The sequence below is a fragment of the Bidens hawaiensis genome, unplaced genomic scaffold, assembly GCF_021521415.1.
Source record: "Bidens hawaiensis isolate Kalapana, Puna unplaced genomic scaffold, B.hawaiensis_p1.1 tig00006950_1, whole genome shotgun sequence".
NCBI lineage: Eukaryota > Viridiplantae > Streptophyta > Magnoliopsida > Asterales > Asteraceae > Bidens > Bidens hawaiensis.
In genome coordinates, this window is record NW_027491476.1 from 1 (window position 1) to 12,789 (window position 12,789).

At 33.1% G+C, this 12,789-nt stretch overlaps 1 protein-coding gene across 2 annotated transcripts; it reads left to right on the forward strand.

Annotated features, from left to right (window-relative positions):
* Nucleotides 1-2,936: 2,936 nt before the first annotated feature.
* Nucleotides 2,937-10,840, forward strand: LOC143633929 (eukaryotic translation initiation factor 2A). Of its 2 annotated transcripts, XM_077102137.1 has the most exons (13): nucleotides 2,937-2,995; nucleotides 3,331-3,685; nucleotides 4,280-4,466; nucleotides 4,551-4,785; nucleotides 4,892-4,960; nucleotides 6,974-7,075; nucleotides 7,192-7,232; nucleotides 8,664-8,797; nucleotides 8,944-9,007; nucleotides 9,527-9,620; nucleotides 9,700-9,809; nucleotides 10,575-10,597; nucleotides 10,702-10,840. In XM_077102137.1, the coding sequence occupies exons 1-13, from the start codon at nucleotides 2,965-2,967 to the stop codon at nucleotides 10,799-10,801; spliced, it is 1,545 nt and encodes a 514-aa protein (XP_076958252.1). In that variant the 5' UTR covers nucleotides 2,937-2,964; the 3' UTR covers nucleotides 10,802-10,840. The 2 variants fall into 2 exon arrangements, with proteins under 2 accessions (XP_076958252.1, XP_076958253.1); XM_077102138.1 differs by lacking the exon at nucleotides 10,575-10,597 and having other exon boundaries at nucleotides 10,702-10,836.
* Nucleotides 10,841-12,789: the final 1,949 nt, after the last annotated feature.

Here is a 12,789-nt window from a genome sequence, read left to right on the forward strand (position 1 = left end):
AATGTACGATTCGTTATAACGGTTATGTAGTAACTAGAAGAAGGACCACGCCTGCGATTCGAACCTTTGTTATACAACCTAAAGAAAGTAACGCGTATAATCCCAATTAGACGCATGATCTGGTTACTTTCTAGGATGGTTCAATAAGAGTGTTGAAACCAATTAGGACAAGGCATACCACATCAAATGTTTTACGGATCAACTAGCTTTAAGCCGTCAAAGTAATCATTATATTCAAAAAGGTTGACTGATAAAATATATGGGCATTTCAGTGGGCATTATATTCAAAAAGTTCCAATAAATAAATAAAAAATAATAACATAAATAACCCATATAACACAATAAAACTAAAAAAAAATTAAATTTTGGACAAAATATAATGAAACTGCATACGATAACAAAAAATAACAGGCATTAAACCTGTTAAAAGTATTACAATACTATGTCAACAATACTATAACCCAAAACCTATACTTAAACTCTAACCAAACTACTAACCCTGAAATTTCAAAACAGCCCTGCAACAAAAAAAAACCCATACAAGCATGCTAAAATCCCACAAACTAAACTTAACTGTAAACATAATATAATTTATTTATTCAAGTAACATTTGATTTTAATACAAAATATACACCTCAAAGGTTTATGCTTAAGTTAAAACATAACACATCATAATCGAAAATTATATCTTCACAATAATCTACTTATCCTAATAAAGTAAAATAATTGTGGACACTTGTCATCTTTTGGTTATTTCTCAAAATTCTTTTCCCTTCAAAACTAATATCTTAATTGACCATAATATATGTAATAGATAAAAAATTATTCACTTTCCTTTTATACCCTATTTATATTATATCTATACATTTTTATAAAAATAAATATTAACATATTATTTTACTATATATTTCAAAATATTTGGTGAAATCCAAAAATCAACCACAAACCATGTTTGTCAAACATTAAAAATAACATAATTTTAAATGTTATGATTAACATGTTGTAATACGTATATTGTAGAAGATTGCAAATAAAACAAAACTCAAATATGCTTTCATTTTACAAAGTAATTTTTTTAATCATTAAATTATAAATATATGCTTATAAGTCGATCCAATTTTTAAAATCAATCAACTTATCTATTATTATTATATACCAATCACTATCTGGCATAACAAAGTTTATCATATTTAGTTTTTTGGTTTTTTTTATCAAGGATTGTTTCGGGTTTTTTGTGGAACTTAAATTTGAATTTTATGGATCAAAAGTTAGTAAATGTATTGTTTGGTACAAGTTAACTACATTTAGATCAAAATTTGTTACATGTCAAAAATAGAAAATCTGAGTATTTTTAAAAGTTTGAAAATGCTAATAGATTTTTGTCATTAAATTTTTTACGGGTTCAAAGTGTTGATTTGAAAATGTCGAACGGATGAAAGTTAGATTTTTAAGATGATTCGGGTTTCAAAATTATTTTCAAGGGCATTTTTGAAAATAATCAAAAGGTTCGGGATTTAGCAAGTTGACTATTTTTCTCTCAACTATTAAAATTTAAGAAAAGATTGCGAACACTTTCGAAATGCCACCCAGACTTATCAATGCTTTTAACTTTTATCAAATTTGTATGCATTAAATTTTCCTTTAATGGTAATGAAAACGTTATATGGGAAGCATGTCATGCAAAACTATGCTCAAATGAAGCAAAATATTCACAAAATTGAAAGAATTAACATGTTATTTTTTACGTTGTCATTATGAGTCTATGACAAAGTTGAGAAGCTTCCTGAAACTTATCACAATCTTTTTCATGGTGTTGCTCTGAAAAACATAGTTCTTGAAGAAAGCGTTCTCAGGTACGTTTCTGCACGTGCATTTTTTTATTAAGTTCATTTAAAAAAAATCATTTTGTGATAAATAAAATTATATATGTTACACATAGTATAGATACATACATAGATGTAATATATTTTTTCATATACGCTATATGATTATTTGCTTACTTGTAATTTTATAATTTGGATCATCCCGTGTGTGACGCGGACTCTGAAACTAGTAATATAGTATAAAAGAAGTATCGAAATAAACCCTTATAGGGTAAAAGCTATTATATACTATATTAAAGCAAAACTTCATACTGAAGTAGAAGTTTTATTTATGCATATTTAACCCATGTAAATGCATATATTACACTTTTAGTCTTGTAGTTTTTGTAACTTTTATCCCTTAATTTTAAGTTATTTCAAATTAACCTCTCAAAGTTCTAGATTGTTTTAATTTAATCCCAAACATTCTTTTTTGCTAAACTTTGTTTAATACCCCCCCCCCCCCCCCCCCGCGCAAGTATTCATGGTTTTAATATGTTTCCTAATTTGTTATCATATATGTATATTAAGTTACCGATCTTTTATAATGACCACCATACGAAGATTTTTGTAGATTTTAAGCCATTACGACATGTTTATTCCATCTATGTAGTGCTGTTGAAACGAAGGTGTATTCACAATAAAGTATGTAAGTTTCGTTGAAAACAAAATTGTACTCGCAATAGAATATCTCTTATTATTGTAAGCTATATCGTGAGTGTAGTACCATGTCGACACCGTAATGAGCCGAACCGATACCATCCAGGTGGTTTTATATATAGATAAACATTTCTTTTATATCGAAACGATAGTTATTATAATGCATTTATATATTTGTATTTAAAACTCGAGTCCGTTACCAATTTCCTCGCGCAAACTAGTTAAGTTTAAAGGGTAGCCAAACTAAGTAAAGGAGTCGAGTTTAATTTGGAGTATAGCCTACACATCAACACCTTATATATTGAGCACCGACTAAAGCCCTAACCAACGCTGTTACTTCTGCCTTATCTCCTGTAAGCGTGTCAATTCGTCCTTTAAAATCGTTTGCAATCAGTGAAGCTGATCAATTTTGTTTTGTGCAGGTAGATTTCAATCGCTTGTAATGTCACTTGCACCGCCATTGGAGATATTAGGTATGCAGCTATACTAGTATTTAATTTAATTTATATACGCCTGCCTTCATGTTTGTTCCTTCAACCCAACACCAACCTGAATATAGATGAGCTAGACTAAATTTATATTAATAAATAAAGCTATACTAAGTTATATTTTCATTTCATAAAACTATACGAAATTGTAATGGACCTAAAATGTTTAAATAAATGAATGCTCATGAACGATACATAAGTTCATGCTCAAAATTAACAAATAACGTTGCTCGTTTGTATCTTAAATAAACGAACTTCCTGCCGAAACAAGTTTTGTTTGCATATTTAATCGCTTAGTTCCTATATTGTTGTGCTCCCAGTTAGAGAACCCGGTAGTTTTGTTATATGGAACGGACCACCTTTCAGTAACAATCAACCTAGTATCAAGCTTGATAAAGTTCCCTGCACTAGTGCAAATTTTAGTGAAGATGGGTCGAAACTGATGGTGATAAAATCGGAGTCTTCAATTAGCATCTATGACTCTAAAACCTTGAAAGAAATTAGGTGTTTTGAATCTCCCAACATTCTCGCTGCCGCATTATCTCCATGTGGAACATATCTTCAAACGTTCCAGAAATTTTCATCACCACAAGAAAAGAACATCACGTTATGGAAAACCGAGACCGGGGAGTCTGTTTATGCCCTTTATCAAAAGAACACTACTAAAGCAACATGGTAAACGTCTATGATTCGGATATCTCATTCATTTAACTTAAACAGAACAAACGATCGAACACGAACAACCAAACGGCTGAGGTTTTCTTATTCGTGTTTGTTTGTTAAAAAATGAACATGTTTGCGTTTGTTCCTTATTGTATAAACTAACTGTTCGTAATGGACGAACATAACTGACCGAACCACCAAACACCAATCAAAAGTAAATTGAACATCAATCTATTGGGCCTAAAAGTTAATTAAACTTGACTAATTTGTAATGGGTGATATCTTAATTTCATAAATTCGACCAAATTATAACGGGCCTTAAAAGTTAATTGAATATATAAACAAATGTTTACGAACATAAATGAACTAACGAGGTATGCGTTCATGTTCGTTCGTTTAACTAAATGAATAGAAGTTCTGTACATGGTTCATGGTTGTTCATTTATTAAATAAATGAACAAAAGGACTTTCCAGCTGAACAGTTTACTTAACATTTGTTTTGTTTACAAGTAACCTTGTTAAGAGTGGGATTTTACTGGGTACGTTTGTTTGTTTGTTTTTTGTTTGTTAAATAACTTGATTTCTGATCGACTTATTATGATTTAGGCCATCGATTAGATTTAGCTCTGATGAAGCAGTTGCTTCTCGTATGGCAACAAACGAGCTTCAGTTCTTTAATGCTAGTGATTTTTCAAAAGGCGTTGTGCATAAGATTAGAGTACCTGGAATAGCTTCAGCTGAGCTTTCTAAGAACCCGGGATCCCATGCAGCTGCATTTGTTCCAGAATCAAAGGTTTGAAACTAGCAGCGTTATATATGTATCATGAGGGCTGCATCATTCATGTTTTACGTTTGCCTCAAATACCTTGATTTGCAGGGAATGCCAGGTAGTGTTCAGATATACGCTTGTGCACCGGATTCTTCGAGTGAACCAATTGCGCGAAAAAGTTTCTTCAGGTGCTCATCGGTTCAGCAACATTGGAACCATGGTTCAACAGGGCTTCTGGTTGTGGCTCAGGCAGATGTTGATAAAACTAACCAGAGTTACTATGGTGAAACAAAGTTATATTACTTAACATTGGATGGCAGTTATGATGGCCTTGTATCCTTGCGTAAGTTTAACAACTCATTTTGGTTATGATGATGTTAGCTAAAAGAGTTATCAAGAAAGTAATAAGTTTTCATAAGTTGTTGATAGGTGGTTACAAAATTTTGCAGGTAAAGAAGGGCCTGTGCATGATGTTCGGTGGTCATATTCGGGAAAAGAATTTGCCGTTGTTTATGGATGTATCCTTTTCGTTCGTTTGACTTTAACCAACGTGGACAAATAAACGAACGGATATTTCTTGTTTGTGTTCGTTCATTAATAAAATTAGCATGTTCGTTTGTTAACAGTATAAACGAATGGTTCATGAACGTTAATGAACGAACATAACTAAACATATATGAATGAACATAACAAGCTAAAACCAGTTAAAAGCAATGCAAAGAAGAATGTGTTGGGTCTAGAAAGTTATTAAAACTATACCAAGTTGTATTGGGCCAAAAAATTTTATTTGAATATATTAACGATCATAAACAAGCGACTGAAATAAATGTGAACTAACAAACATAAATGAATGTTAAGAAATGAAAATAAACGAGTTTAAATGAACAAACGTTCACGAACATAATGAAGGCATCTGTTCATGTTCGTTCGTTTATTAAATAAACGAACTGTTCACTGAAAGTTCGGTTCGTTTACAAGCTAATGAACTGTAGTAATAATGGGTTGTAAAAGTTCAGAAGATAGTAGTTGCATGTTCTGTTGTTTAGACTTTAAGTTGTACTTATCATTTAATCGGATGTTCGAGTGTTTGGGAAATTACGATTTTTAGGAATAATATATAAGACAATAAAAAGTGATATTTTAGTGGAAGTGAAAAAAGGTAAAAGACGATTTTAGTTTATCCATTGACATCACAGCTGGAATAAACTGACTATCTGACCCCTAACTAAGGGGGTGTTTGGGATTCCTTATTTTACCACCTTATAGCTTATAAATTATAGGCTATAAGTTATAAGGTTTTTGGGAAAGTTAGGTTTTGTGAGTGTATAAGTCATAAGTTACAACTTTGTAACTTATGACTTTATTATATAAGTCATCAGGAGGTAAAATAAGGAATCCCAAACACCCCCTAATCACATAATCAGAAGTTGAAATTGTTAATATAAACCTTAGAAACTTATTATTGTGATTTAAAATGCCAATAATAAGTTTCGATGGTTTATATATGTGAACTAGGGGTGAGCAGAAACCGAATTAACCGAATCGAAACTGAATTAACTGAAAAAACCGCTCCAAAAAAACCGAACCGAAGCATTAACCGATGGTTAATTTTTTGTTTTTTTGAAAAACCGAAATTTCGGTGTCGATTTGGTTATCCAATTTTAAAAAACCAAAAATAACCGAACCGAACCGATTGATGATGATAAAGATTATCAAGATGATAAGGAATGCACTAAGCTTTTAAGATAAATAAATAAGATGATGAATGAAGATCAGGACTAAACTTTAAATGCTTTTTAATTTTTAAACTCTATTTAGCAACTTTGTATTCGTATAGTTCCACGTAAACACGTGCCTATTTTTGTTTTTTAAATTCAATATATATGTGGATTGTGGTACTCAACACGTTCTTATACAAGCTTAAAATATGCATTTTCATTTTTAAATTTTTTTTTGCAATGTCAACACATAACTGAAAAAAAACCGAAAATAATCGAACCGAAACCAAAATTAACCAAAAAACTGAAAACCGAAAAACCGGAAAACCGAACGGTTTGCATATTCAAATAACTGATTACTTTGGTTTCGGTTTGGGTTTCGCCTAATAACCGAACCGAACTGTGCTCAGCCCTAATTGTGAACCAACTTCAGTTCTAATTATATGAAGGGGCCAAAAGGTCAGCTGCAATGTCGATGGATAAACTTAAAATGCCTTTTACTCTCTTCTATTTTCACTTAGATATTATTTTTGATTGTTTTATATATTATTTCCCTAAAAAATCCTAATTTACTAAGCACTCAAAAGTCTGATTATCTGATAATTACAGCTTAAACGATAAAAGAACATGTAAATAGTTATCTACTTAACTTTCACAACCCGTTATTACAATTGAATATCATATATTGATTACTTAATATGACCTATAACTATATTGGAACTTGAGGTGTCATATATTACACATTACTTCATCAATCTATATGGCTTTTGTTGTTTTTTTCTACTGATTATTTGTTTACTTGACATACGATAGTTATGCCTGCCTCGGCAACAATATTTGACAAGAAGTGCAAACCTCTCCTACAGCTCGGGGAAGGCCCTTACAATACCATTCGTTGGAATCCAAAAGGAAGGTGTATCCTTTAAGATAATAGTTTGTTTCTTACTTTCTGCATGGTAAAATGATTTTAAGGACCTTTTATGGTGCAAAGTGCCTCGAGGGTGTGTTTGCCTTAATCGTTTTTTCTGCAGTCATATTAGTGGCAGGCTATGGCAACCTACCAGGTGACATGGTATGTTTACAAATGTTTTTTTATTAATTTTTATTTTTTATTTATTGTAGTGCAGTAAACGCCGAGTAGTTGTAGCCCCCAGGGCCGGCCCATGGGGGAGTGTACCCAAGCAATTGCTTTGGGCCTCCACCCTATAAGGGCCCCCAAAACTTAAAAGAATATTAATAAGTAGAAATATAAATAAACATCAATACATGAAATAATTCTAACAAAGGCATTATGTACTTTAATGGTAGGAATCTTATCTTGTAGGCATGGAGACCAGCGATCGATTCTTGATAATTGTATTTCTTTTAGTTTTTCAATCTAACCAGGATTGCTTTAACTCTCATCAATTCACATTAATTATTTCTTTTTAAAACCTATAGCTATGCACATCCGTTTATTTTCTTTTACCCATTTTCTAATTGCTAATTTGCATGTCTTTTAGATATAGATTATTAGATTAACTCTTGGCTCTCTCAACAAAAATATAGCTATCCGATATCTTATTCGAGCTGGACAAGAAGAACCAGAACCACATTTTTTTTCCTGCAAAAGGCCCCGGATTTTAGCTTCGCTTTGGGCCCCCAAAATGATTGAGCCGGCCCTGGTAGCCCTAGGGGTGTGCATGGGTCGGTTTGAGTTTTTAAAAACCGTTCGGTTTTTGGTTTGGGTTCAGTTCAGTTTCGGTTTTATCAGTTTTATCATTTCGGTTCACTTTTTGGGATAGAAAAATTTGGTCCAAAATAACGAATTTGGGCTTAAAGTTCTTTGCTAATTTAATTGTTATTATACAACTGGGCTAATATATTTGGGTAACACTATTTATCAAATTTTTATAAATTAAATAAAATCACATTAAAAATGTAAGTCCATAAATTATGTTCGGTTCGGTTTTTGGTTTTATTTACACGCAAAACCCAAAGTTTGGGTTTTACAAAAACATAAGTTCAAACCATCGGTTTTTTATTGTGTTTGGCTATTACGGTTATGTGTCAGTTTTTTTGGTTTCATGCACAGTTGCACCATAATAAGTATTGTATGATCCTTTTTGGTCATATAACCAACTAACTTATAAATACGAGTGTAAACGAGCCAAGCGTGAGCTCAGCTTGGTTATTATTTCTTAATTAGTTTATATACATCTAAAATTGTTTTTTTGTATATTTTAGTTATAATTTATTAACTTATATATATATATATATATTATTTAGTTATTTTTTCATAGTTGTATACATCATAATTATTGTTGTATAAATATATCTAATATATGATGTAATAATCATGTAAATAATAGGCTCGTTTAGGCTGTGGCCGCGTTTATTAAAGCTTATTTTTTAGGTTCGGCTCTTTTAAGCTCGGCTTGGTTTGAGCTTTTAGCCAGCCAATCTTGAGTAGCTCATGAGCAGCTTGGCTTGTTTACACTCTAACTTATGTTGCAATTTTCAGGCATTCTGGGACTATGTAGATAAAAAGCAACTTGGGACCACCAAGGCTGAATGGTCAGTGACGAGTGAGTGGTCCCCTGATGGCCGTTATTTCATGACCGCCACAACAGCTCCTAGGCTGCAAGTGGACAACGGGTATGTTTCTGTTAACTTGTATTCTCTTGACTCTGTAAATAATTTGTGTAATACATATGATTACAAAAACTATATTAGTACCAAAATAATCAAACTCTTTATTATACATTTGAAATTTTGAACACAATTTTGACCCGCTATTGTAGGATCAAAATCTTCCATTACAATGGAAAATCACTCTTCAAGAAAAAGTTTGATAAACTGTATCAGGTAAAGTTTCTTATTTTTATTCTTTGGTTAATCATACTTTTTTTTAATCTTTAACCAAACAGACAATGAACATGAACAATTAAACGGACAGGGTTTTCTTGTTTGTGTTTGTTTGTTAAGAAGATGAATGCGTTTGTTTTTGTTTATGCTCATTTGTGAATAGTATAACTGAATGAATAAAGCGAGCACCAATTCTAAGTTAATATGGACATAACTATTTTCGGCCTAAAAATTAATTAAGCTACGTTAAATTGTGACGGAAATGCTAAAACTAACTAGACTAAACTGTAATGGGCTTAATAAGTTTAGATGAATATGCAAGCAAACGTAATCTGACGAACATAAATGAATGAACTAGAAATGTGTTCATGTTCTTAAATTAAATGAACAAGAACAATTGTTCATGTTGGTTCGCTTACTAAACAGACGAACTTCCCACCAAACGGTACACGGGCATTTCACTGTACGTTTGGTTTGTTTACAAGCCTACTTCTCTTATTTGTCTAACTCTTCTCACAGGTCGATTGGAAAGCTGATTCACCTGACAAGTTTGGTGAAATTGAAGAACTTGCTAAGGCTGTTGACTCATTAAAAGTGGAAAGCAAACAACAAGGTCCTTTTTCTTCTATTACTATTATTTTTTTATTTTATTTTTAAAATTGTAGAACTAAAGTTATATGGTTATTATTCAGGACAAGGGTCAAAATCTTCTCAGGCTAAACCTATTAACCCTCCTGTTCTGAAGAAACCCGCTGCATATCAACCGCCTCATGCAAAGGCTAAAGCGGCCAAGGAAGCAGAGGTATGATAAATACAGTTATTTTACGTTATTTGGAAATTAATGTCATAATGTTTTGAACTTTTGATTCATTTTTATAATGGGTTGATTCGGGTTTTGTTTTATCTGACGGGAAACAAAAATGCTAATACAGATACCGGTCTTGCTCTTGCAAAGTGTATTGTATGCATAAACCCCCCGAATTATTTATTAAAAAATTTGATAAATGATATAGTATTGTTGTAATATAGTTGAACACTAGTTATTTGTGACTAGAAATCTAGAATTTGAACTGTAGGGGTGTTAATGGGTCAGTTTTGGGCTCAAACCATACCAAAAAACAATTTTGTTAATTAATAATTAGTTGATTATTATACCTTTGTGCTAAATATTTTGGTAAAACAATTTATTAAATGTCTTTCAAATTACTTACATTACAAAACTAAAAATGAAAATCCATAAATTTGGTTCAGTTCGGTTTTGATTACATACAAAACCGAAAGTTCGGTTTTTACAAAAACATAACACCATACCGTCAGTTTTGGGTTTGGTTCTGTTATATTGGTTACGGATCGTTTTTTTATTTTTTCTTTTGGTTTTCATCCACTCCTACTGACTTGTGCAAAAACACCAATTACCATATCCCACGCATTTTACCATTCTACTTCCATCTTAGAATACTTGAAAAACTATAATCATTAACATTGCTTGATCCGTAAAATTTTTTTTGCTGACTTATTTTTTTCCTGGTAATTCTGTGTGGGTTTCTGATGGCAATGATTAATGTAGCTCTTTGGAGGAAGCCCATCAGTGTAAGTACTAGTCTCTCACATTTACATTCTCTTTTCGTCTTACAAAAATATGTGTCTCTTCGTTTTTATAAATTGTTTTATCAATAAACCTGTATATATTGCAGAGAAATGAGCAAGAACGCATTAAAAAACAAGAAAAAAAGGGAAAAACAGAGGGAGAAGAAGGCTGCTGAAGCGGGTTTTGCTGCTAATGGTGCAGATTAAAGACATGATCAAATGTCCTGTATTAATATTATTCAATGTGTTAATGCTAACTTGGGGCGGGGCGTCTTGAAGATTAATTGTGGTCACAAATCTTAGTCGCCCTGACCCCTTTTAAGATTTATTGCTTGAGGTTCCTGACAATGAGGTGTTTTTGTTATTTAAGCAACGGAGAGGACCAAGTTTTGGGCTTGGCTTATACGTGCCAACATGAAGTTATGTACCAGTGTCCAGTGGATATGTATGATTTCTTTACGTCCATGAGTCTGTTTTATAAGGTTCTTTTTGCCGTTTTGCAAAACACATGATCAACCAACCCAATTCTCTTCAATGTAACCGACAATGATATAGTATCCCAGTTTGTTCAAGCCATCAATATGTATTAATCAAACCACACAAGAATAATAACTAAGAAATAAGATATCTTGGGTCATAAACTTTGTGGCTTTTAGTAACTCGCAATGGCACACAAGCCATGTGACTTCCACCTTCGCACGTATCGGGTCACAAACAATCTGAGTCTATCAATACATCTAGTAACCGTTATTCCGGTCTCTGCTGCATTACTCCTTGCCGTTGACCTAGAGATGTTCAAAACGGTTTGGGACTAGGAACCGGAACCGGTTCCTAACCGGTTCCTATATTCAAAACCCCCTTTTAAACCGGTTCCAGGCTCGAACCGGTTAGGGAACCGAACCGGTTCTCCCACCCTCGGACCCCTAACCTATCTAACCGGTTCCTAACCCGGTTCCTGTACCGTAACCGGTCAAAAAACGGCTATTTTTGACCCCAACGGTCAAAAAACGGCCAAAAAAAACGGTTAGGAACCGGTTCCGGTTCCAGAACCGGTTCCGGTTCGGTTCCGGTTCCTACCCGCCCCCACTCAGAAATGCAAGAACCGGTCACGGATTATCGGGTTGAATCAGATAGGGTCCGGTTCCTACAAAAAACGGGTAGGAACCGGTTCGGGTCCGGTTCGGGTCCACCGATTCGGTTCCAGGAACCGGTTTCGTTGAACATCTCTACGTTGACCCACTACATAAATACTTGCATATGTTACAATCACTCATCCTTCCTGTAGGTATATTGGTTTTCAATGGCGGATCTAGAAACTATTTTCAGGGGTAACGTAAAAAAAAATTTTAAATGTATATTTAAGAAAAAAAAAATTTCTACCGGTTTCACGTTTACGAGGGCTGATAACCTTTCGCGCATAGCGGAGCCTAGTAACACGTTTTGCTCGTGCTGGTGTTTGGTTACGCGTCTGGTGCATCCCGGGCTCGGCTTCGTGTTACAAGCGTACCGGCGCCAGTTAACCCATTTGCAATGGCGAATCAAAACAAGTTAGTTTATAATGAGCGCATCAAAATAACCTAAACTTGTTTGTTTAATGATATTGAAAATTATTCAAAAACTTATTAACTTATTAATACAATGATTTTATTGATATCTTTCGATCAGATTAAACACATATTGTTAATGAGTAGTTTTAAAGTTTACTCAACAAAATATTGATAAACACAATATTTAATTAAATAAGAAAATAAAAGAGTCGCACATGTTTGAACTTGAAGTTGGAATATTTTAACTTGATGATAAACCAATATCGTTTTCTTTTCTTTGACATTTAAAAAGGTTGCTAATAAGAGGTTGTTTACTCATCTTCAAAATTTCCTACACAAAATTTAATTCAAAAACCTAATATCAATTCCAATTTACACATAAAACTAAAGACCAAATCCCTAATTAATTCCAATTTAAATATAACCTTAAATACCTAATCAATTCCAATTTAAACATAAACCCTAAATCCCAAATTAACTCCAATGTAAACATAACCCTAAATACCTAAATACAAGAAATCTTACCGGAAAGCAGAGGCCGGAGGTGGAGTGGTCGAGTGAGGTCAGGAGGTGGCTGGTGGCGGATGGAGGTGGAGGTGGCGGCAGCCGTGGTGAGCTGGTGGTGTGTGGTGAGCAGAGTCTACATAG